Here is a 25050-nt window from a genome sequence, read left to right as displayed (position 1 = left end):
AAATGAAAAATATTATTATTTTGTCTTATATTTTACCAAAAAGAAGGATTAATTATAATATAACAAAATCTTGGAGGAAATATTTGTTTAATCTGTCATTTTATTTTATCTTTTTATCAATATTTTTATACTTTTTCAGTCAATACTTGCATATTTAACTATTTTGTCAAAAATTAATTAGTTTGTCTTAATACTTTTTGCAATTTTTGTATTTTTTTTTAACAGAAAAGGTATAAAAAATTGTTCGATATGGAAAAAATTTATATATTTTTAAAATAAAGGACAGACCAGAGATGAAATTGTGATTTTTCCACACCAAATAGTTACTTATTACCTTTTTTATTATATTCTGTTGAGCGTCCGATTTAGTTTTATGTGGGCCTGCAGCATGAAGAGCCGGTAGTGGGCTAAAATTTACATTTTCCAATTAGGATCTGGAAAACAGCCGGAGATAGTTTGTTGATTACAGGGTAACAGAGCCATAAGCAGAGAGAAAGAGAAATGGAAAAAGAAGAGAAAGATAAAGAGAAGGAGAAACTATGCATGCGGTGTAAGCAGATGTACACTTCGTCGTCTAACACCTCCTTTTCTTGTCGCTTCCATCCTTCCTTCTTTGTCTGTCGCCGTCACGATGATCAGAAAAGGTTATTTCTCCTCTTCGACTCTTTTGCATTACCTTTTGCCCTATTTGAATCCGTATTAGGGTCGTGACTCGTTAGTTCAATCCAATTGTTAGTTTATTTATGGTTTGTAATACCTAATTGAGCTGAAATTAAATGCTTCCTTTAGCAGAATTCAATTCAGTTTAATTTGTAATTGAATTCATGTTTTGGAATAATGATAATGATAGTGAACCCCAATGTCAACAAATATTGTTAGGGAAATGTCTTTTTGGATTTTATCATTATATTGTCTCGTTGAATCCTCATTTTTAACTATTTGGCAAAACAAAAGTGAAAAGCGTGATTGGTTGAGCTATAAAAGATGACAATAACAATGTCTCAGATTGTACTTGTGCTGATTTTCACTGCAGGAGTTGATGATGATGGTAATGTAACTAAGACATAGGTAAAGATTTTTTTTTTTTTTTTTCTTTTGGTGGTGGTGGTTATAGTTGTTTTAGCCATGCCAAAAACATGAAGTGTTGATGTTTTTCATATATTGGTAGCATGACTGAAAAGCATGGAGACATGACGGTCTTTTTAATTACCTTCAGAATTGAATTAATAAATAGATATAGGGACATAGGGTCTTGCTGGAGTGATACTAAAATTGTATTATAAAAGCAAGAAATGTGAAAAATATGCAGATGATCCCATTCTGATTCCTCAAGCATCTGGGACATATTGCTAAAAAAAAAAGGTATTTTGGGACATTATTTATAATATTTGAAACTCGTAAAACCTATTTGATTATGTTCTCTATTCTATGTATGCATCTCTGCACACTCATTAGAACTTGGACATATGTGTTTGTTTCATTGTAGTGTTTTTCACAATCATTCACTGCAACACTGCCTTTTAATCTTAAAAACCTCAATTTGTCTTTAAAATATAACATGGGAAGGAATACATAAGCAAATAAGATATTAAAGGCTGAGGGAAGAAAATATATATTAGAAAAAGTGTATGGTAAAATAATACATCTTGAGAAAGTTTGGAGAACGTAGCAAATTTAAGAAAAACATGATAGAAATACATATTTGCCTGATGCTAGAGAGTCTTCCTTTTGCACAGTTTTCTTTCAAGTAAGACTTGCCCAGAGAGGATGGAAGAGATAATAGTTCTTTTTATATCCATTGCAATTGGGTGATCTGGTGATGTATTGAACCACTATATTATGTTAAATAGGTGTTAATTTATATTATTGCAGAAAAATGGCTCCAACTATTGGGAAATATCTAGTTGTATAAAAAATTTGAACTAAAGTTCGATGCAACTTTCTTTTTCCTATTGTATGAATAGATTTTTCTTCTATTAAGGAAAGAGTGGAAGTTAGCATAATATGATCATTGGAAGATAGCGGGAGAGAGAGAAAGAGTATTAATTAGAGAATGCAATATTTTTGTAGTTAATAATTATTTTGGTAAAAATGTGTTCCTTACAAGTTAAATAAAAAATTATTCCTCGGCCAAATGAGCTTAGTCAGATGGGCCTATTCACTCTTTTTCAAGTAAAGGATCTCAAGTTCAAATCTATTATATTCCCCATTCATCAAATATTAGTGAAACTATTAGCCAGAGTAGAATTAAGGAACGGCCTAAGGGGATGGGCTGCCCCCTTGATAGAGCAAAAAAAGAAAAAAAAAAGAACTCTTCTTTTCATATGTTTTTCTGTTCTTTTTGTAACCATTTCCTTATCTTTAATTTGGATTTTTAAGTTATGCCGGAGGATTCATCTATCTCTTTGGTTGGTTGGTTGAAGGTACTATGAATTGGGACCTGATGATCCACCATACGCTGCCAAATTTTATGACTGCTGCGGGGCCGAGCAACCTGAGGCGCCTGGTTGCACCACCAGTTTTCATGTTTCATATGATGATTGATGTAATGTTTCTCCTTATCACTAGATTCTGACTGGATTAATGAAATTTGTATATATTTGGGTACTTCCTCTCCATCTAATTATGACCTCTTAACATACATTTTTCAACTCTCTCCATAAATGCTTCATATGCAATAATTGCTTTAGTTAGAATAATAAATTAGTAATTTCTTCTGCTTTTAGTTAGGCTTGGACCTTAGCTGCTTCTTTATCTTCGCTTGAGATGGCTTGTGTTTTACTTAATGAGTTGGGATTTGCAAGGAACAATCTCCCATGTGTCTAGATTTAGGTGGATTATCATATTTTCCGTTAGTTCATATCACATTTTGAGTGGTAAATCACAATTTTTTATTAGATGAGATTTTGATCCATTGGCTACCTTTGGTATGTAACTGTAGTAGTAGTATCCATGCAACTCCTGAGTTACTTTTAATTGATAGCATTTTGACATTAAGTATTAATGATGTGAAACCTTACCAGATCTTGTATCACAACCATATTCAGAGCAAATTAGACCTTAAGAGTGTATGTGATATTGAGGTGTTTTTGTGGAAAAAAAAATTTGTTGGAAAAAATAGCTTGGAACTGTTGTTTAGTTATTTTTAAAGCTTTCCTATTCAGAATAGGAAAAATTCTCTTTAAAAATAAATATTAATGATTTTTTATTAATATTTTTAACATATTGTCTTTTACAAGCTCAAACAATAATGCCAAACAGATCACAAAAGATATGAAAGTTATACCTTGATCTTATGATAGAGAGACAAAGCAGGCTTTAGGGTTTGAGAAAACAAAACGTTACAAACAGTTGATTAAGTTTAATGCTAATATTGTCTAATGAAGTAGTTCTCCTTCATGTGTGGACTGGATTTTGTATTTGAAATATTGAAGGTGTAATGTATATTCTACTGTGGAAGCAGTTCCATTTTCCTTCTTTAGGCTTCCATAAAGTATCAGAATCATAAACAGCATGTACAAATCTTTACTTTGTCATTTCACTCCTCTGCTTTCAGATACATGTACTACATTATATATATATATATATATATATATATATATATATATATATATGCCTCGCTGATTCCCTGATTCTGCCACAAGATCTGCATTGTAAAAGATAATTTTTTAGGTGATAAATTTGAAGATTTGAGGACTACCCTTATTTAGGGCAGGCATGATTGTAACGAGAGTGAGTACACTTGTGAGATTTGTTGAGGCTGGCAAAAGAATGCTTCCCATTTGAGGCTGGTTGATGGTACATCTTGTCTTTGCTTGGCCTCACCCACCTTTTGTTTCTCTTTGCATTTTTATCCATTTATTATGTCACTCCATGTGCATGACAGTTGTTTGGATTTTTGCTTCTGGGTTTTGGATCCTTATATAAAACTACACCTTTGTCTTAAATAGTATTTTCATTTGACTGTTGAACTTAGTTGTCTCGTTAGTTTTTAATGGTAATAACAGCCATGGATGTGAGCTTTAGGTTGTAGTGATTAGTGATTGCCTATTGTTTAGTGTCTAATTATTATTAAGCTGAGATTTGGTTTCTTTTTGTTTATTTATGAATTATTAAGAGCCGATTATTTTATGGGTTTGATTTCAAACTTGAAAATATTCAATTAATTAAATGAATTTAATAGATCGATTTATTATAAAATTGAATTAATCAAACTGAAATATTATAATTATTATTCTGATTTTAAAAAAATAAAATTACAGAGTGTAATTGATTATTTTCAGGCAAAGTGCAGTATCTAGTAGTCTTAAGAATTGAGCCAAATTAATTAAAATTCGTTAATTCAGTTTAATGATAGAATTTAAACAAAATAATTATTCTCTTTTGGGAATGCCCCTTGTGCCCTTTAATTCACAGCCAGAAAAGAAAAAAGAAAAAAAAAAAAAGTATGAAAGGATAGAATAAAACTGAAAGAAAAGAACTTATTGCCAAGAGGTAAAGGACATATAATTAGATCAAAGTAGAAACATGCCACATGGGAGAACATGTGGACTGTTTGTTCATGTCATTGACTTGCCACGTCATCCATTTAACTCTAAACAATCAAGCCATGGGAATTGGCTATATTTTATCACATTGCACTTCAAATAATCTGTAAAGCAGCCTAATAATGGTTATATTGCACAGTTGGCAATGCAGTAGAAAAATAGAAAACCAACTAAAAATATCAGGTTTTGAACTCGAGATTTAAGTTGGCTTCAGCTTTAGTCAAGCTTAACTCGAATTAAAGTTTTCAAACTCATTGAGTTTCGAGTTATAAATTATATTAAGCTGAGTTTCGAGCTTAATAGATTTGAGTTCGCTCGAACTCGTTTACTACATACCTAGATGTATTAATTGCAGTACTTCCAAAACTAACTATGCTTATTAGATGCATGAAAAGTTGGATTAAAATTATCCAAAGTTCCAAACTAATAACATTAGATTTTGATGTAAATGCAAATGTATAAAGAAAAAAGGAAACACGCATGGCCAGGGAAATCATCATCAACCTTTCACATAACTCGAGTATGGTTGCCAAAGAGTCACGTGTATTGTATATCAATAATTTCTTTTTTCTATCTCTCTATTTTCTTTTCCTTTTCTTATAATTTTTAAATTTTTTTGAAATATACATAAATTCAATTAAAATTAAAGAAAATGTAAAAAAGAAATACCAGTGCATGAACTGACAGAAACCAGGTTGTATATAGTTCAAAAGACCTAAGATCATGGCTTTTTAGAGGTAAAACTACCTATTACTTTAAGGAAGCCATTACCCTTTAAAATTAAGAAAAGAAAATTCTCAGTGAAAAAAAAAAAAAGAATTATCAAAATTTGATAATTATTCATTTTGTTCCTCAACTTTCAATTGGTTCCACGAAATTCTAATTTTGAATTTTCAGTTTCCTATTTTTGGGCAAGGGATATGAATTGAAGCCACGTGTAGTAGGATCACGTGTATTGTATGAGAATTGACCCATTTGTGTGAGAAAGAGTTAAAGCAGATGATGTGACAAAGGCTACAACAACAATATCCATTGTGTGGAGTGTCTTATCCATGCTTCTTCCTCTACCATTTTTAACCTCTTCCTCCCCTCTACATGATTACATCTACTTTGATTTATTCATAAATGAAAATTTTCAATTTTTTTACTAGAGGCAAGAGAGAAAATCATGATTAATATCCTAATATTAAATTTATATAATTAAAAAAATGATAAATTTTGATAATTACAAAACCGTTTTCTTTTTGTGATATATGCTAATATTGATCAATTTCTTATATCATAATTATAATTTTTTTTAGGGACATAGGCTTTTTAATAAATAAATGTTTTTATATTTTTACATAAAATTAAAGATAAATAATATAATATTTAAGATTTGTTCGGCATTGTTAATTAAGCCTTCACTTTTTTAACTAACATTTCATAAACATTAAAAAATGAGATAATATTTTATAATTTATTTTTTTAAACTTCAAATACTAATATAAATAGTATGTCACCGAACACTATAAATAATAAAAATAGTGTTTTGAAAGTTATTGCAGAAGAGGGCGTTAATCGAGGACAAAAATCTCACAGCTCGATTGGAAATTTCCAATAGATGTTTGGAAGAATTAGAATGGACATGGTTGGTTGGTTGTTTTGTTTGACACGTAATTTTCAATATATATAGTAGTGTTTCGGAAATGCATTATACATATACATGTGTATCTCCTACTATACTACTCGTATCAAATGTCTCTGGACCCCACAACCTGAAGACAATGATTTCCATTGGAAGCCAGCACATGGCAGCTTTCATGGCTTCGTAATGGAATATTATAATTATCCATTCCTTTTTTTTTTTTTATTCTTCTAATAAATATTTCACAAATTTTATCATTCAAATTTCAACCGAGCTTTCCTGAAGTTCCTTCCCTGCTTGAGGCTTCTTCCTCTTTTGTTCTTTTTTTTTTATTTCCCCCATCAAAATAAGTTTGTATGTACACAGAATATAGATTTCTTTATCATAATTCACAATATGTTTTTCTGTCATGTATTCATGGGTTGCACCGAATATATAACTTTTACCTCTAAGCTCTAGCCCCTTAAATCCCTTTTTTAAGCTTTTAGCTAAGAAAGTGAAACCCTAACAAAACAGGGCGACGATAAAATCATGTATGAAATAAAGAAACACAAGAAATCTGAATGGAAAATGACTCGAGCAGAAATGATTGTATAGGATTAGGTCAAGCTATCACGATTGCTTTAATCTACCAGATTTTACCCAATACTGTTTTCCTTTCAATTCTGGATTCATTTCAGGGATGGAATCCTTCTAACCTTTTCAAAAGGAAGTGATGTTTCTTATTTACTCCGTCTCGAATAAATGAATTCAAAATGTTAAATTTATTTATAAATAAATTTTTCATATTTGAAAATATATTTAAAATTAAGAGTTTTTTAGCTTTTTGATTTCTAAAATATTCTTGGTATAATAAATGCATATTGTCAGGAGGATTGATAGTAAATTTATAGCATTCATTAAGAAATTCTAATTTTTTAATAGAATTTAGTTTAGTTTTATTTAAATTTATAAAATTAAATTCGTAGAATTTAAATTTTCATTTTTTTTTTCATGCCTAACACAAAAAAAAATATTGAATCTATAAATAAATTTTATAAAAATTTTATGGAATTCATTTATTCCTATGGTTAAGTTCATAAATTTTATTTATATTATATTTATACTAATTAAAATTACCGGAAAAAAACTTAACAAAACTTCAGCAAAACTAAATTCAAGTCAATAGACTTTTTCAAAAACAGCCTATCGTTGAAAATTGTTAAGTTAATATATCAATATAAAAAACAATTCTAAAAGATAAATTTCTTGGGAGAAGAAACTATAATACTCCTTATAAAGTTTTTGCGGTAAATAAACATAATCCATTTTTACAGCACGTGGATTTATATATGTATAAATAAAATAAACTCAGTTTAAAAAACCAAATACTTTATATTAATTATTTACTGTAATGTTTTAATAGTAATAATAACGCCTCCTTATTAACTAAACTAATTATTTTTACATGTAGGTTTTTTTTATTTTTTATTTTGCTAATACTTTTCCTTTCTTTTCTCAGAAACCAAACAAATTGTCTGTTGCAAATGACAACTACAGAGACAAACGAAGAAGATAACGCATGGGAGGGAGTATCGTGAAAGGTGTTACCTGCAGATGCACAATCGCCCCACGAAGAGCACCTTGATTACTCCGTCGCAGTGTATTGATCAAGGCTCTACAGTTCCTTCGATGTCCCTCGATCGTGTTGATCCAGCATCTAGAATTTTCTTGTTCCCGAACCACCTCCGATCAATGCTAAAAGATTTCGGAATTCAGTCAAGTTTTGAAATATTTGGGGATTTTGTTGGCCGAGTGGCGAGTAGCGTCCACGTAATTGGCAGCTTTTAGCCATCATCTTCGTCTTCCTTTGCGACAGTGTTCGGCTCAGTAGCAGCACGATTAGCAATTGCAAGGATCTGAGGATGTATGAGTATGAGTTTTACTTTATTCAATTTTTTAAAAATAAATTTATAAAAAATAAAAAGAAAATTGGTGTTTTTTTCTTTAAAGAAACAATAAATTTATTTTCATTCTTTTAATTTTTAATTATTTATTTAGTGAAAAGTCAGCCAAAAAATACACGTGGTTCCCACATTCATTTCTTTTGGGGTCAATATATATTTTTTTGAGAAAAGAGAGGTTAAAAATATAAATAAGCTGATGTTTATGGGCTATTTTAGATAAATATACATGTATATATTAAAAAAATTCAAAAAAAAAAAAAAAAAAAATCAATTGGATCCACCACTGCCAACACTCGATGCATAAGCATACCAAGCTAACAATTATTTTAGATTTCAAAAACTGTCATAATTTATTATTTGATTATATTTTTCCGTGAAAAAGACATATTTCTATTTGTACCATATAATTTCTTGAAGACCGTTTCAAATTATTAGTCTAAGGAAAAAAAAAAAATCTATCGAAGATTAACCTAACGATTCAACTTGAGTTATAGAATTTCAAGTGCATTAAAATTTTAGTCATTCACTTATAAAAACCAATGGCTAATGAGATTTAGTTTAAAAGGCCAACACTAAGATTCAAGAAGACTCAGTGATTTCAAATTCAATATCTATTTATATTAAATTTTAGAATTCAATTTGCTACTTTCCTTAAAAATAAAAAATTTAAAATTAAACCTAACGAGGATAAGAATAGGCACCAAATAAAGTAATATTAAGTTTATAGGAGAGTGTTGGTTGTTTGGTGTAATTGGCATCATCCACCAATAATTAATATGATCCAAGAGTTGAGATTTAGTTACAACTTCTTTCAAGTTGGGGTTTCACACATATTTTTCATAATTAACAATCAATTATTAGCCACACCTACAAGAGAAAGGAAAGTTTGTTGGTTGCTAGTCACCTTCTCACCATACATAACTTTGTTTCTTACTATTTCCAATTCCCTTTTAACTTAGCTTATTACGCTATGTAGACTACATCCACAATAAATAACCGTAAATTGTGTTTGGTAACGGTCTTTAAAATAGATTTTAACATTTTTGAGCATTATTTTATATAGTATTTGATACACAGAGCATTTAAATTAATTTTTAAAAATCAATGTAGCGTTTTATAAAAAATGAATTTATATAATATTTAGCTTTTAGCGTTCTATGAAAAATTATTTAAACAATTAACAATTAAACGCTATTAAAACAATGCTAATAGTTATCATAATTATTAATTTTGCCGAACAGACTCATGTATTATCATGGATTCTTATTTAATGAGGGTATCATAGGAATTAAGATTAATCTATTTTTACATAATCTACCAATTAATATTTTATATCTATGTATAGCATATTTAAATTGTACGTATGGTTAAAATTAACGGAGGGACAGAACTAGACGTTGGAGTTACTTTAGTTCAATCTTTTTTCTCATAGGTACATTGTGGGACCAGCTTATGTATTAGGCCGCCTTTAAGTAGAGTTTTAGGTGGAAAATCTTACCCAAATATGTAAGGATTGCAACACTACTTTTCATTGCTTTGTAAACCTCTTTTCCTATTAGGCCAAATAAAAAAAAAAAAAAAAGAAAGGATTTAAAAATAAAATTTATGTACCCACGAGAAATTTAATGATTTTATAATATATTAAATTTCATTCTTTGTTTAATATATTATTTTACAATTCAAAATATTAATTTGTATATTTAACTAATTTTTTATATAACTAAATTAATTTGTATAGTCATGATATTTTTTCGACTTATTGAGTCTCCTAATGAATAAAAAAATTATCGAGTATTTCTTTATTTAGGATAATTCCATTTAATATTTATGCACTTGAGAGAAATAATTCAGAAGTTATTTAATTTATTTCGTCAGTTTTGGTTGTAATAAAACTCAATTTATTAAGAGTTACAGTCGTTTCAAGTTGAATATGAGCCGTTTTGGTCCATATGAGAAAATCTTTTGATTGCTTCTAAAACCACAAAAAAAGATGAAATCCCAATGACAAGGAAGAAACAAAACCTGCTAGCCAATCAAAATAAAAAATAACTTTTCTAGATTAGCGAATCCCACAAAATTAGTTTCTAAAGCCACAAATAATTTAGATAAAACAGACAAATAAAATTTATTTGTAAATTTATTTCCATTTGTCTATTTTTATTTGTTAATTTTGGCTTTTACATAGCAGTTCAAGGAGCAATTACATCACTTAAATTACAATGATATACTACTTTATACGAGTAAATTACCATTTTTATCTCATTTATTTATTTTAATCTTTACTTATTTAATTAATCTGATTTAAACGGTTGATAACAATTTCGTGCTCGGCCATTAGATTATGAATGTTGATATTCAAAATTTAGGGTTGTTTCCAATTTAATTTTTTAAATGGCATTTTATCATCAATATAATTTTAAATAATGAAGTTTTATTTGATTTGTTAGTCCTTAACATAGCGAAAAATCCTCAATAATTAAGCAAAATTATCAATTCATCACAAATTAAAAAAATATCAAAATTCTCAAAAGAAAAAATCAAAAATTTCTGTTATTTATTTTATTGGAGTTGTCAACTTTTCCTGAAAAGCAGGGTCAGCTAGGTAAGAACCTCTGCAAAAGCTGGAGATGCCTTTGACAGACAGAGGAAAAAGCTTAAAACCAAATAACATCAACAGTCCAAAAACAAGGGCATTTCTGTACTTTTCCTAATCTATATGAACCTGAAAGAAAAAGGGTAAAATGTTATAATAACTTGGAAGAGAAGAACAAGAGAGAGAAAGAGAATGCAACTGCTTTGTGTTTGTGAGTGTGGCCACTCTACAGACAATAACACCAACCAAAATAATTTGTTTCTGTAAATTCTCTCCTTCTTCAATCTTCAATTTCTACTACCTTTGCTAAACTTTTTTGATTTTTCTCTGTCTCTCTGATCCAAAACAAGAAAGAGAAAAGAAAAGAAAAGAAAGTGAAGGAAAAAGAAACAGCCACATTACATTATCTTACACAATGTCAGTATTTTTAGCATTATAACAAAGAATCCATAAACCCAATTCAACAAAAACTCATATTTTCACTCCTTTTTTTTTTTATTATTTCTGACTTCTATTCTATATTATCATCAAGAACAAGAAAATGTCTTCAAAGACCAAGTAAGTACAGAGTAGCATAGAGGGTTTAATTCTCTTTTTTGTATAGATCTAATATTTTTGTGCAGTTTGTTGTGGTATTGTGAATTTGAAATTTTGAATTCAATTATGGAATTTTGTCCTTAATTTTGCCATTAGTTGGTTGGATCTGTCTTTGTTAGGGCTTTTCTTTTTCGTTTGAATTCATAAGGACATCCCTCTCTCTCTCTCTCTCTCTCTCTCTCTCCAACTGTTATTCTAGTTCTGTACTGTAAACACTTGTATACTTCATGAATTTTGTTTTTTTGATTAAAATGTTGATATGGGCTTACATTTTTGCTTTTCTCAATCCTGATCTTTTGTTCATTCGTAATTTTCTTGTCATGTTTTGGTTTCGTAAATTTGATCTATTTATTTATTTATTTCTCCTAAAAGTTAGAATTTTGATCGGTAGAAATTTGATTTTATTGTGAACTAATAAAATTATTTAGTTTACAAAGTTCCCATATTTGGAATAGATCCACTACTAGTCTGAAATTGCTTCAAAATTTTATGAAATTGTTATGTTTTTGTTATCTTGGATTTTTATCTGATATTGTACTAATAATTCTTTGAAACTTGTATAGATCTGGTTTGTCTGAAACTCCCAGCAAAGCAGCACCAGCAACTCCTAAAGTGAGTAAAGTGAGTAGGGGAATCAGCAAGGCAGAGCATGATTCACCTGCTTCTCTGCATAGTACACGCCTTTCAGTTGAACGTTCCCCACGATCTGTTACTTCAAAGCCTACCATTGATCGCCGGTCTCCGAAGGTCACTCCGCCACCTGAAGTGAGTATTAATCAATGCCCATTAAGTTTGGGTGGGCTTTTAACATCGTATGGTATGTTCAATTCTGTATGTAAACAATGCAGTTTGAATTCCCCAAGAACTTTGGTAATGGAAAGAATGAATCTCTTGGAAGCATTTTGTTGATCGATTTGCTTTCTTGTGAGGAAAATGGAAATTAAAAGCACGGAAATTTCTTCATGATATTTCTTCAAATGGGCAGGAACTATCAGTGCTAAAACTGAGTAACTGGAGTTTCAAAAATGCTTTTGTTCATCTTTTTTCTTGAATTCTTTTGCTGCATTTATTGATTGGATTTTGTTATCAGAAACCACAGACAAGATTGGCAAAGGGATCAGAATTACAGGCTCAATTAAGTCAAGTTCAGGAAGATCTAAAGAAAGCAAAGGAGCAAATAGGTTTGATTGAGAAAGAGAAAGCACAAGCAATTGATGAACTGAAACAAGCACAAAAGGCTGCAGAAGAGGCAAATGAGAAGCTTCAAGAAGCTTTGGTGGCTCAAAAGAGAGCTGAAGAGGATTCTGAGATCGAGAAATTCCGGGCTGTTGAGTTGGAACAAGCTGGGATTGAGGCTGCCAAAAAGAAGGAAGATGAATGGCAGAAAGAGCTCGAGTCTGTGAGAAACCAACACGCTTTAGATGTGGCTGCTCTTCTTTCTGCCACTCAGGAGCTCCAAAGGGTGAAGCAAGAACTGGCCATGACAACTGATGCTAAGAACCAAGCACTGAGCCATGCTGATGATGCAACTAAGATTGCCGAGATTCATGCAGATAAGGTGGAGATTCTCTCAGCTGAATTAACCCGGTTGAAGGCCCTACTTGATTCAAAACATGAAATGGAGGCCAATGAAAGTAACAAGATTGTTATGCAGCTTAAGGAGGAGATAGAGACTTTGAAGCAAGAACTCAAGAGAGCAAAGGGTGTTGAGAATGAGTTGATTGAAAAAGAGGCTTCCATAGAACAGCTAAATGTTGAGTTAGAAGCTGCTAAGATGGCGGAATCTTATGCACGTAATTTAGTAGCAGAGTGGAAATGTAGGATAGAGGAATTAGAAATGCAGGTTGAAGAAGCAAACAAGTTGGAGAGATCTGCATCTGAATCTCTGTGTTCTGTCATGAAACAACTTGAGGGAAACAATGATCTATTGCATGATGCAGAAAGTGAAATTTCCGCCCTTAAAGAGAAGCTTGGGTTGTTGGAAATGACAATCACGAGACAGAAAGGGGATCTTGAAGAATCAGAGTGCTGTCTTAGTGCAGCAAAGGAAGAAACTTCAGAAATGGCAAAAAAGGTTGAGTCTTTGAAGTCTGAATTGGATATAGTTAAGGAGGAGAAAGCTCAGGCTTTAAACAATGAGAAGCTTGCGGCTTCTAGCGTCCAAAGTCTATTAGAAGAGAAAAACAAACTCATAAATGAGTTGGAGAACTCCAGGGAGGAGGAGGAAAAGAGCAAGAAGGCAATGGAAAGCTTAGCTTCAGCCTTACACGAAGTGTCTGCAGAAGCAAGAGAAGCTAAAGAACAGCTGTTATCCACTCAAGTAGAGCATGAAAATTATGAAACCCAGGTAGAAAATCTGAGATTGGTTTTGAAGGAAGCAAATGAGAGATATGAAACCATACTAGACGATGCAAAACATGAGATTGAGGTTCTTAAAAATGACATTGAAGATTCCAAAAATGAATTTCAGAACTCCAAAGATGAGTGGGAGCAAAAAGAACAAAATCTGATAGATTGTGTAAAGCAATCAGAAGAAAAAAATTCTTCTTTGGAAAGAGAAATAGATAGGCTGGTGAATTTGCTCAAGCACACTGAGGAAGAAGCTTGTGCTTCCAGGGAGGAAGAAGCTCTGTTGAAAGATAGCCTAAAGGAAGTTGAAGCTGAGGTGATTTCATTGCAAGAGGGTCTTGGGGAATCACGGGTTGAGAGCATGAAACTAAAAGACAGTTTATTGGACAAGGAAAATGAGTTGCAGAATCTTATCCAAGAAAATGAGGAGCTCCGAACTAGGGAAGCCATTTCTCTGAAGAAGGTGGAGGATTTGTCTAAATTGCTTGAAGAAGCTATAGCCAAGAAGCAAACTGAGGAGAATGGTGAGCTCACTGATAGTGAAAAAGAATATGATTTGCTTCCGAAGGTGGTTGAATTCTCTGAAGAAAATGGGCATGTTAGAGAAGAGAAGCCCAAGGTGGAGCTTCCGCAACAGCAACACGAGGATGTCGGAAAAGAAAATCCAAAGGAACAAAACAATGGCTTCAATAATGACACTGCCCCAATAGAAGCTGCCAAAGTTGAGAATGGAAATGGAAAACCAAAAGAAGATGAGACCAAAGAAAAAGAAGATGAATCTGTAGAAGAATTTAAGATGTGGGAAAGCTGCAAGATTGAAAAGAAAGAATTTTCACCAGAAAGAGAGCATGAACATGAATCCTTTGAGGACGAAGTGGACTCCAAGGCAGAGGGCGGTGAGAGCTTTGATCAGGTAAATGGTTTATCTTCCGTGGAAAATGTGGACGATGGTGCGACCTCACCTTCAAAGCAGCAACAACAGAAGAAGAAGAAGCCTTTGCTCCGCAAATTTGGAAGCCTACTGAAGAAGAAGAGTACTAGCAACCAGAAGTAGAGATAAGACCAGTTATGGCCTGACTTACGTCCAATTAACAGGCAGGCAGGTATATTGGATAATGTCTTGCACCTGAGTGTTTGCTTTATTGTTTTTTTTTTTTTTTTCTGATTTGCAGAATAGGTTTAAAATGAAGAGGCTTGTATTATCTTTAGTTTTCCCTCTCTTTTGATGTGATTACCTTGTTGGGGAGTATAATGTATGTGATGGAGATTCTTTTTTCCCCTTGCCCTTCTTATCTACATTTCATGAAAAGGAGTGGTGACTTTGAAATTGTATTTTAATATGCTTGCATCTATTTTACATGAAAATTCGAAAAAAAAAAAAAGATATTGTTAATTGTTATAAAGACGGTGGATTTAATTGATTCATTCTGAAAAGAGTTCTTTATGGTTTCAGCTTTGAATAAATGAATGCACCATAGAAATTCTGGAATTGATAGTTTATTCCTGTGACATTTTTTATTTTGAGCATGAAGAAGGCATGCAATGTGCATCCATTATTCCCAGAAATTATGAGATCAATCCTGAAATCTTCTTTGTATGTTTCCATGCATTGAGAATGCCTTACATTGCTTAAATATTGGTGACCTATAGATATAAATCTTATTTAATCAGGTATATTTTTTGTGTTTAGCTATATACGTATGATTGTGCTGACTTAATGTTGCCTGGACAGGAACCTCAACGAAATTACCCAGTATTGTTTGTTTGCAGCATGCAAGTGTTGGCTTATGGGAGGGTGCTTGTCTGTATTTTTCCTGTGTTAGTATCTTAGTACATCTTGTATGATATTCCGAGTTTTTTAAGCTTAAAAGATTTTACTGTTAATTAAAGAATAATTTTTCATTTTTGAAGTGAGGTTTTATTACAAGAAAAAAGGACCTAAAGCTACAACAAAAAATGGTATTTTATTTTCATGCAGACTTATATAATGAATTATTCTACTACACGTCATGTGATGCTAAACCATAAGGTTTATTTATACAAATTCATCTGATTCTTTTTTCTTTTTTGAACCTCTCTCTTGCATGAGATTCTTGTCAATTCTGGAGGATCCTTGTTCAACTCATGTGCAAACAGTTTTGGATGGCACATATTCAGTTTTAGTTAATTATTTCAAGGACTAATCTTTTTTCTCTAAAATAAACTGCATTTGGGCACTTAAGAATCTAAATTTATGAGGAACCAAGAGGTTTCTCCAAGGGATGGGGAAGAACTGCTTTAATTTCAAGTTCTTAATAGCTCATGATAATAAAATGCTTTTGGCAAAAGTATAAACAACTGGGTCCAGGGTTATGTCCTACAATGTCTACTATCTTGTTATTCAACAAACATTTTTAACCTTTAAAAGCAAACTCCATCTATTTTTTGGTTAACCAATGTCAATGATTTGAGAGTAAATTACTCTTAGAAATTGTTTATTTATTATGTGAGGTTATGAATTGGGCCACCAAATAGGCAAAATTATTCTTACCATTCCCACTCTTTTGGCCTTTATTTTCCTTTTTGACCAACCACTCCACTTTCACTTTTATGTCAATTTTTAGGTTTAGATAAAATAAAATAAAAAAGTTTATAAATTGAATCTTAACTTGATATATGAGGCGAGCAAAATCGACTAATTTGTGAATTAAATTTCAATTTTAATTCATAAAAAAGTATAAAAACGAGTTTATCAAACATCGGATTTAAAATTACATTACAAAATAATAAGTAAATATATTTTAATTTCAAATTGGTTCATAGACCGAAAATTAATGGGCTCAAAAATTAACAGAAAAAGGAATAAGGGCTGAATCAAGAAGCCTATTATGAAATGATTGGGCCGGTAATCTATTTATTGGATGGATTATTATAAAAAGGTCCTTGAAACATATTTAATATAAAAAATACTTGCCTTAAGTAAATATATCTTCATTTAATCGTTTACTTAGCTATTAAGCAGCTCTATTACTTGTTAGTCGTTAGTCCCACGCGGTCCCACAAATGCGAAAGGAAACTAATATAGATGGTATAAATGATAACAGTACACCCATTTCACTCTTTTCCAAACTACCTGTGGTCTCCTGTTAATCCATTTTCCATTTCCCGCAAAAGAAATCAGAAATATTTTCTCGGCATCCAAACACCAATTTTTCATCATCATGTGGATCGAGATCCTCTGCGGACTAATCGCTTACAAGTTATTCCGGCGCTTTTTCTCCGACGACGACGACGTTTTGGAAATCGAAACCTCTGATACCAGCGCTCTCTTCAACGTCGCTAATAAGTATTAATTAATTCCCGAAATTCTGTTCTATTATTTATAAGAAATGGCTTCCCTGAGAAAATAAATCATCGTAAAAGTATAATTGGCGTTGCCTGTTTAGCTGACCAAATTGATTGGTCATTGTAGTATTAGAGTTCAGTTTCATTATAGATAATCTTAATTTGCTTTTGTCATATATGTGTTTGTTTCTTTTAATTCTTTTCAATTGTTAGACTTGAAAAGCTTTACGAAGGAAAGGTATATGTTGGGCTTCGAATTCCAGATGCTGATACCGGTTCGCGACAGAATGTGGATATGGTGCTTGTTACCAAAGGGTAAATGCCTCCGAAGTTTTGTTGAATGTTTTATTGTGCACTTGCCTGATGAGTATTAATTCAAAACAAGTGATTATATTATTTATTTATTTATTTATTTATTTTTTTTTTTTATTTATTTTTTATTTTTATTTTTTTTGCAGGGAGGCAGTGGTGATATCTGTGAAGAATTTCTCAGGATTTGTATCAATCAGTGGTGATGGTAGCTGGGTTTGTGAAGGTAGCAGTAAACACAAGGCCCAGCGTTATCCTGATCCTGTAAGTCATGTTGCAATGGGATTTGTCGCTTACATTTTTTTCTTGTTTTCGTGGGTGCATTTATTGTCTGTTAGTAGTATGATTGTGCTTGTTTACTTTCTTTGCTAAACTATTTGGATTTTTCTTTATTATATATGGAATAGCTGTTTAATAAGTTTGGGTTATTCTTGAGTCTCATTAATAAAAGAAATTATATAGCAGCACAAATTTATTGGGCATCTATAATGCTGTATTATAGCAGCCATATCTAGTTTGATGCTTGCATTTTCTCTTCCGTTTTCAGTCCCTTAGGAAGCTAACTTTTGATGTTTATGTTCTTCACCCCAAAATCATTTCATGCCTTTGGCTTCTAGATCATTTTGGAATATGTAACGTGCTATGTTTTTGGCAGTTATAACATGATAAAGAATTCAGAATTGTATCCGGCCACCTATTATCTGAAAACTGTTCTACTAATATTTTCAGGTGGAGGAGGCAAAGAAACAATCTTCAGTTCTTGAATCATATCTTGAACAAAGAGGAGTTTCTCTTCCAGAAGGATATTTGTCGTACAAAGTTGTTCTTCCCAATCCAAAGTTCTGGTATGTATTGAACCTTCTTAAAGGATATGCGCATTAAGAACTATGTACATGATGTAATATAAATTGAAAGTTAATTATTAAACAAACATGTGCATAGACACATAAAATGCATGTCTATGTCCTGGAAAAAAGTGGATTCTAGTTTGTGATATACACTTTGTGCTTTCTGGCTCCAGTGTCTTATTTGAATGGTAAATAAATTTTTTTCTTTGGTATCCAACTTAACTTAATACGTCTGGATGCGGTCTGCCTCCTTTGCCATTTACCACTTCTTAGAGGGTTTGGAAAGGAGTTGAATTTTAGCAGTGTACGCCTCAGTTAAGTTTTAGGATTGAATAAATTTTGTAATATTCGAGAGAAAATTGTGGCTCTGCATGTAACTACATTCGGAGTTAATAATGTTCCCTAGTTTTGAGCTTAAATTTTTTTAGAAAAGATCAGGTATTAGGAATTAAAATGAGTTTATAATAACCATGTTTAAGTTTATAAATTATGTTGCATAATAATGATAATAGCTGGTATTGTTCTGAGGAATAGGTAGGACTTGTATTTTGCTCTGTGTAAGGCATGTTTTGGATAATATTTATTCCTTATTGGATTATGAATCTGTATTCTGTTAACATTAGAAAATTCTATTATTCTTCTAGGACTGTTCACTCAAGCTATTTCCCATCTGAGGTCATTACTTATGACCAATGGTTACAGTTGAAACCAGAACCCAAAAGTATGTTTTCTGGTTGGATTAAGGGTGCCTTTCGTGGTGGAAAGAAAGAGATGCAGGAATCTATACATGAGAAGCTTAATTTCATTCTGAGCACTGCTCCAATGTGGGATAGGTTTGTTGCTTTGTGCCTAAGAACTGGATATGAATGTTCTCTGAATGAATTGCCTTTTTTTTCTGTTTATTATGTTGTGTGTTTGGTCAAATAAAGCATTTTTGTTATATTTAGTTATCCTCTCTATATTTTGTATAAACCATCATTACATTGATCTGGTATTACATAATTCAAAAAGAGAAGGATAAGCATTGCTTTTTTCATTCAACTTTGTGAATGTCTTTGAATTTGTCAAATTAATTTCTCATTGGTTTCTAGCCAAAATATTAAAGCACGGACTAGGGAATACAAGAGTTAAAAGAGAAAAAGTAAGAGCTTTTAGGGCTTAGAGGAAAACTGAAGAAATGCTAATACTAATTCAGCCAAGTCTGTTGTAGATATATCTTAAGATGACTGGTCGAGTCATCTGTTGGTCAATGCACTAGAGCGTACTAACATTGGATGTTTCAAATTTTTTCAATCCATTGTCAACTTGTCCTTCTCTATGCTTTCAGATTTCTTTTCTTTAAATTTTTACTGGCTTGTTGATGACAAGTTTCTGCTTCTGGTGATTGCATAATCTCACTTAACCTTTGGCAAAGGTGTGATTGAGTCAGAAATACTGCAATTGTAGAACATAGTATATGTAGGCTAAGTTCTTCTGCCGTTCCCAGTTCAAGTTCTAGAAGTGAAGCAAATTTAAATTATTACTTGTTTGATTATGGTTCGTTCAGTCTTCCCAGCATCATTATATATATCCATACGGTTTTCCCTTTAGAAAACTACTTGATTTGTCTTTAATTGTGTGCAGGTTGGAGCTTAAAGGTAACAAATATGTCTTAGGAGAATTTCTGGAATTTAAAGGAAAGGAAGAAGATATCACAGCTTTGAGAAACATCAAGAGATCAAAAGTGGGTCGTCTTGTTGTCCAAAAGACAAGCATGTTGGGACTGGGTAATTGCTCAAATTTCTTGTTTTAATTTTTATGATCATTTTAATTCTATAGGGAAGGTATTGTGCAAATATGAAACTGTGTTGCAACTTGGAGGTTATGATTCCAAATCACAAAAACTCTGCCCTTGCAAGTGAAGGGACTGTTGTTGCATTATATGACTTCTATTAGAGCCTGCAATGCAAGAAGTCTCCTGTTTTGAAAATTCTTTTAAATGAAAATCTTCAATTTCTGTGAAGGAACCTCAGGCATATTCATAAATTTTCTTTAATTGGAAAGCATTTTTTTTTTTTTTTGAAAGGGTTTTGCTTAAATGAATCATTAATTTATGGTTTTTAACATTTATATTTTACTTTTGACTTATCTATTCAAAATTCCGCGATTAATTGCAGCTAAATCAAAGCTTCAAGTTTTGTACTCTCCTCGAGATTATCGAAGCAAAGGTGCTTCAGGTTCCGAGTGGAAAGAAGTGACAGTAAGGTCAAGCACTGAGGTCTTATTTCAGCCAGAGGACAGCAAAAAAGTCCGCAAATTCAAGCTTTCTTCAATCATCTCCATGACGCTAAGTGCCTGAAGATATTTCTACTGAATGTTTACCTTCATTTCCGAAATCGAAGGAGGTATCTGAAGGCTTGTTATATGTATAGTGTGGGCTGGTGGGGTTATTATAATAATCTAGCTCATATCAGATTAATTTTCTTAAGAGACGAGATTCAAAATATAGCAATTTATTATTTATAATTAGTTTCAATAATACCTGACATCAATCCTTTGCTAGTATCTGTTACAGTGTTACTAAAACAGTGAAGAAAACAAAAAATGAAAGGAAGAAATATGTTTTTCTTCTTCACTTGTAGGAAGTCCACTTATCCTGGACCCAATCCTGATGAGGCCTCAAACAAGAAACATGGTACTCCATATGGTCACCAGTTGTCGGAAAGTAGACAGAGTAACAGCACCCTGTTTTGCCAGTAATCGTGCCAAACCACCATCCATCATTATCAAAAACCTCAACCAACTCATCCACCAAATACCCTCGCTCGTTCACTACTGGCGGAGGGAGTGGCCGGACTTCATCATGCCGGACCTTCTCTACCAGAGGCTTGTTCTCGTTCTTCTCCTCTACCAGATTCTTGTACTCAACTTCATAGAACACTTGTTTGTTGTCATAAATGGGGTTGAGGATAGTTGCTTCATAGAAAGAGCCAACGAAACCTTCTTCCTTGCTGCATACTTCTACCTTCTGATTTTTAAGAAACTTCATTTTTTGCACAGAAAAATAAAATTCTCTGAAGAATGTGATCATATTGGTTTCTTGAACTTGAATTGTATATATAGTAGTAGGTCGGTTCGTTCCTTTCCTAGTTGTATTTGGAATTGAAAGAGGAGGTTTATGTATTTTATTTTTATGGTTGTTAATTCTTAATCTCTCCAAATCCTCGTAGGATTTAGAATTCAATATTACATGCACGATGTCGGTTTCCCTGTCTTTCCTCCTATTAAACGGAATCGTTCATTTTGATAATTGATAATTCTTATTATTTTAGACTACGCAAAATAAGATCATCAGATTAATATATTTATTTAAAAAGCAAATACTGTAATTAAAAAATAAGTACTACTATTCCATGAAATTATTTTCTCCATGTAAAAAAATTGAATCATTTCATACATACTGGTATCCACAGCATTGCAAACATACAGATAAACCGCAATTTGTACAGTTACAAGCCATGTTGACAGCTCTCACAGTCAAGAACAGTTCAGAGATCAAATTAAATCAAATGATTCAATGTAGTTGAAGCTCACTATCAAAATCCACCATCAGTTTATTCAGTTTCTTGTTGCTTATCCTCTGTTGATGTACTCTTGTATCTTCAAAGCTGCACCACAAAAAGCGTTTATATAATCAATAATTGAGTAATGTATACAAAAGTTTATTTTGATAGTTCCTAACAGAAATTCTTTTAAACTAACCTTTGAGGAACCGAAGATTCGGAGGGTGGCACTAGGATGTGTGCAAGCTTAATAGCTTCTTCATTGCAGTTGATGACATTGTTAAAGCATAAATACCTTCCGTATGATGAAATGTCTTCAAAAACACAAATATGCGCATCCACATTGAAACTGAGATCAACTGTAACAAATACTCCATATTCATACATCTCAGCTGCTCCTTTTAAATAAGGGTTTGTGATTGTCAAATCAGGACTCATCAGGAGCCCTGCGTTTATGCTCACCATATTTATTCCCCGGTCCATTGCTAGCGCCCAAGCCGTCTTCTCTGCTAGTGTCTTTGACATTGCATGCCATAGCTGCATAAAAACGAGTCAATCTTGTCAATCCAAATACATCTATCCGATAATTACTTGCAGAATTGCAAGTAATGCAAAAAAAAAGGTGAAATCTTTCTTAAAAATAAAATTTAATAACCTAGATTCAACATTTTCACATAATATATATATATATATATATATTTTTTTTAACAGCAACTCAAGAAACAATATAAATATATATAAACACAGTATGTACCTTGAACTTGCGGCAGAAATTTATGTCACTCCAATTTCTCTCATCCATATCATCAGGAGTCTTATTGTGATTGTTACTCCATATAACTGCTGTAGCAGAGGAGGTGAAGACAACTTTGTTTATGGTTTCTGTTTGTGCACATGCTTCTAAGACATTATGCGCTGCTCTTACCTCTACATCCGCCATAAATTCCTGCACCAAGCATTGTTATTCAAATTATTAAGGCATATCTTGAACACAATTTAAATGAATGTGAGAGAAAGGACACAAAATTACTACAGTATCCATTATCTGACAAGTTTTCATATTAAAGAAGATTTATCTGTCAAAACAAAAGGAATTGTCATTCTAATATCAACCTGCTTCTGGGGGCAGGAAGAGGAATAGGAAAGATTAAAAACACAAAAAGAAAAAGAACAAAAGATTTTATCAAGAAAGTGGATAGCATCTCAATTTTAGTGCTTCAAAAGGCCTCTGTTGCTTGCTAAATGTAAAATAACTTCTCTCTTTTCTTTAATTTCTCTTTTATAATTACTTTGGTATTAACATAACCAAGTAATGTAAGTTTTTTTGAAGGGATCAAACACCCAACACACACACAAATATGCCTTGGACATTTTAGTCTATACCATAACTAAGTATTTAGAATATATGAATAGCTATTTATGAATGAATTAATGACATACATCATAATTGGGCTGATCTGATGGAGGTTCAAAGGAATAGAACAAGCCATAACATCCCTTTAGTGCATCCATTATGCTTTGATAATCAAAAGGGTCAGAGTAGAAAACCCTCAATTTCTTGCTATTGCGGGATAATTCTTCAAAATATTTCAAGTTGCCTGCAAATTCATGCATCCACAACAGTCACACAATAAAATAAGCATCCTATATACATATTAAAAAATGCCAGGGACAAAGAAAAAGATAAAATAATTAGACAACCAATAGATGGAATAAACAATCATTACTGGAAATTGATGAAGCCTACCTGTGGTTTCTTCCATTGAATTTCTCCAACTATTTAGCACATGATGTAAATATTAAAAAAGTGCATGCATGTATATGATTTATATATGTATATATAGATTCTGCCATTTTTTTGCATTACCCCTCAAGCTCATCACTACTATTCTACTCCATGTACAGTATCATGATAATTCCACAAAAAAATATAATAACTTTGCCAACTAATTCCATTAGTTAAAAATTTGATGATCTAAAGAATCTTGGGAAGCTTAAAAATGTCATCAAATTAAAACACATTGGAGAAATTTCAAAGCCCGAATTTGAACATTATAGTGAACATATAAGAAAAATTAGGGCAAAATTAAACAAGTAATTTTATTCCAAGAACGTAAGAAACCCAGAACCAGAAGCAACAAAAGAAAGCAATAAATAGTAAAAAGACAAACCATGATTTTGTACAGCAGCATGAACAGTGTAGCCTCTGTGCAGGAGCCTGAGCACAAGATTTGTGCCTAAACACCCAGAAGCATCCATTACACAAATAGTCTTTGAAGATTCATTGAAAGAAGCAGCTGGAGCCATTATAGCAAAGAAAGAAAATTTTCTTCGTAGGCAAAAACAAGAGAGAAAGCAATTGAAGCAAGAAACAAACTCCACAAATGGAAATGAACGAAAAGCAAAATGTCAATGTCTAAGTGCTTGGAAGAAGGAAACGCATACACCCATATATACAGAGAGAGAGAGCATTGAAGGGGTTGGTTAGTATATAGTTGGGAAGGTGTGGGACAATTAATGCCAAGACAGAAATTAGAGTTCGAAAAAGAAGAGGGGTGGCATTAAAATTTTGGTCGGTTCATGTCTGGCAATTGGTAGTAAGTGAGCGTGTGTATTCTTTTATCATTTATATCGAGAGAGAGAGACAGAGAGTGTATAACTGTGCAAGTGACAATGAAAAACACTTTTTTATATGAAAATATAAAACAAAATGCAAACACTCCATCCCTAACTTACTGGTAGGAAAAAAAATAATAATATAACTAAGTAGTATACATATAATGGGAATTATTTGTGCAAGCTGGACCCGTTGATTAAGGTTGAAGAAAAGCAATTAATAAAGTAGGAGAAGAAGAAGAAGAAGAAGAAAGGAAGGATAAGGTCAAACTCTGTGGTCTTTCAATTCAGCCGTTGACTTTATTATTAAATTAAAAAAAGAAAAAAGAAAGAAAGAAAGAAAGAAGCCAAAAGATTTCTCCGTTTCTTTCACTGAATCATGAGTTTTGTATTCTTTTCCTTATCTTTATGTGTTTGTTCTTCCAAGATTTTCAGGGCCGGCTCTCTGATGGAACAGATCCAATATAAAAGAGTTTCATTAGGAATTGGAATTGTTCCTAAATTGAAATTAAATTGATAGACATGGATATTGATATTGTTTCTGATATAATAAAAATTTGATAAATTTTTTTATTAAAATCAGAAATCATTTAAAACATATTGAAATTAATAAACTTTATGACTAAACCATATTTTTCATCTTGAATTTTTTTGAATTATTTTAATTTCACTCTTAAATGATATTTGTCTTTAGGGTAATTTGAATTGCACCTTTTATTTTAATTATATTCTAATTTTAAAATTGAACTTAA

The 25050-nt window shown here is 32.0% G+C and overlaps 5 protein-coding genes and 1 long non-coding RNA gene across 7 annotated transcripts; 3 read left to right on the top strand and 3 right to left on the bottom strand.

Annotated features, from left to right (window-relative positions):
* The first annotated feature begins 378 nt into the window (after positions 1 to 378).
* On the top strand, positions 379 to 2643 carry LOC105632466 (F-box only protein). The gene is made up of 2 exons (XM_012214848.4): positions 379 to 644; positions 2424 to 2643. The coding sequence occupies exons 1-2, from the start codon at positions 502 to 504 to the stop codon at positions 2542 to 2544; spliced, it is 264 nt and encodes an 87-aa protein (XP_012070238.1). The 5' UTR covers positions 379 to 501; the 3' UTR covers positions 2545 to 2643.
* A 619-nt stretch (positions 2644 to 3262) lies between these two features.
* On the bottom strand, positions 3263 to 8289 carry LOC149498566 (uncharacterized). The gene is made up of 2 exons (XR_016319438.1): positions 7765 to 8289; positions 3263 to 3646 (listed from the first exon to the last, which is right to left on the bottom strand). It is a non-coding gene; the product is annotated as an uncharacterized LOC149498566 (long non-coding RNA).
* Positions 8290 to 10847: 2558 nt separating this feature from the next.
* Positions 10848 to 15569, top strand: LOC105632464 (WEB family protein At3g02930, chloroplastic). 2 transcript variants are annotated; one of them, XM_037636740.2, is made up of 4 exons: positions 10848 to 11271; positions 11874 to 12075; positions 12401 to 14758; positions 15392 to 15569. In XM_037636740.2, the coding sequence occupies exons 1-3, from the start codon at positions 11255 to 11257 to the stop codon at positions 14711 to 14713; spliced, it is 2532 nt and encodes an 843-aa protein (XP_037492668.1). In that variant the 5' UTR covers positions 10848 to 11254; the 3' UTR covers positions 14714 to 14758; positions 15392 to 15569. The 2 variants fall into 2 exon arrangements, with proteins under 2 accessions (XP_037492668.1, XP_012070237.1); XM_012214847.4 differs by having other exon boundaries at positions 10849 to 11271; positions 12401 to 14762.
* A 1174-nt stretch (positions 15570 to 16743) lies between these two features.
* On the top strand, positions 16744 to 20684 carry LOC105632462 (plasma protein). The gene is made up of 7 exons (XM_012214845.4): positions 16744 to 16984; positions 17197 to 17298; positions 17442 to 17556; positions 18022 to 18137; positions 18785 to 18973; positions 19764 to 19906; positions 20297 to 20684. Exons 1-7 carry the CDS (start codon positions 16860 to 16862, stop codon positions 20476 to 20478), a joined length of 972 nt encoding a protein of 323 aa, XP_012070235.1. The 5' UTR covers positions 16744 to 16859; the 3' UTR covers positions 20479 to 20684.
* A 67-nt stretch (positions 20685 to 20751) lies between these two features.
* LOC105632463 (Plant Tudor-like protein) lies at positions 20752 to 21168 on the bottom strand. Its single transcript, XM_012214846.2, has one exon. It carries the CDS (start codon positions 21166 to 21168, stop codon positions 20752 to 20754), a length of 417 nt encoding a protein of 138 aa, XP_012070236.2.
* A 360-nt stretch (positions 21169 to 21528) lies between these two features.
* On the bottom strand, positions 21529 to 24422 carry LOC105632461 (cinnamoyl-CoA reductase-like SNL6). Its single transcript, XM_012214844.4, has 5 exons — positions 23854 to 24422; positions 23123 to 23280; positions 22437 to 22628; positions 21882 to 22219; positions 21529 to 21787 (listed from the first exon to the last, which is right to left on the bottom strand). Exons 1-5 carry the CDS (start codon positions 23987 to 23989, stop codon positions 21694 to 21696), a joined length of 918 nt encoding a protein of 305 aa, XP_012070234.1. The 5' UTR covers positions 23990 to 24422; the 3' UTR covers positions 21529 to 21693.
* Positions 24423 to 25050: the final 628 nt, after the last annotated feature.

Source organism: Jatropha curcas, chromosome 2, assembly GCF_041381405.1.
Source record: "Jatropha curcas cultivar XTBG-Jc1 chromosome 2, XTBG_Jcur_1.0, whole genome shotgun sequence".
In the NCBI taxonomy this organism is placed as follows: Eukaryota; Viridiplantae; Streptophyta; class Magnoliopsida; order Malpighiales; family Euphorbiaceae; genus Jatropha; species Jatropha curcas.
The sequence above is the reverse complement of the archived record's forward strand: the minus strand, read 5'-3'. Positions and strand labels throughout refer to the sequence as shown.

Excerpts from the sequence above, each read along its gene's own strand:
- LOC105632466 (XM_012214848.4), top strand. The coding sequence starts at position 502 with ATGGAAAAAGAAGAGAAAGATAAAGAGAAGGAGAAACTATGCATGCGG. Across the intron at positions 645-2,423 it reads CGTCACGATGATCAGAAAAG|GTACTATGAATTGGGACCTG; the intron begins GTTATTTCTCCT and ends GGTTGGTTGAAG.
- LOC105632464 (XM_037636740.2), top strand. Across the intron at positions 12,076-12,400 it reads AGGTCACTCCGCCACCTGAA|AAACCACAGACAAGATTGGC; the intron begins GTGAGTATTAAT and ends TTTTGTTATCAG.
- LOC105632462 (XM_012214845.4), top strand. The coding sequence starts at position 16,860 with ATGTGGATCGAGATCCTCTGCGGACTAATCGCTTACAAGTTATTCCGG. Across the intron at positions 16,985-17,196 it reads CTCTTCAACGTCGCTAATAA|ACTTGAAAAGCTTTACGAAG; the intron begins GTATTAATTAAT and ends TTCAATTGTTAG. Across the intron at positions 18,974-19,763 it reads ACTGCTCCAATGTGGGATAG|GTTGGAGCTTAAAGGTAACA; the intron begins GTTTGTTGCTTT and ends AATTGTGTGCAG.
- LOC105632463 (XM_012214846.2), bottom strand. The coding sequence starts at position 21,168 with ATGAAGTTTCTTAAAAATCAGAAGGTAGAAGTATGCAGCAAGGAAGAA.
- LOC105632461 (XM_012214844.4), bottom strand. The coding sequence starts at position 23,989 with ATGGCTCCAGCTGCTTCTTTCAATGAATCTTCAAAGACTATTTGTGTA. Across the intron at positions 23,281-23,853 it reads TGCTGCTGTACAAAATCATG|GCAACTTGAAATATTTTGAA; the intron begins GTTTGTCTTTTT and ends ATGAATTTGCAG. Across the intron at positions 22,220-22,436 it reads ATTTCTGCCGCAAGTTCAAG|CTATGGCATGCAATGTCAAA; the intron begins GTACATACTGTG and ends GTTTTTATGCAG.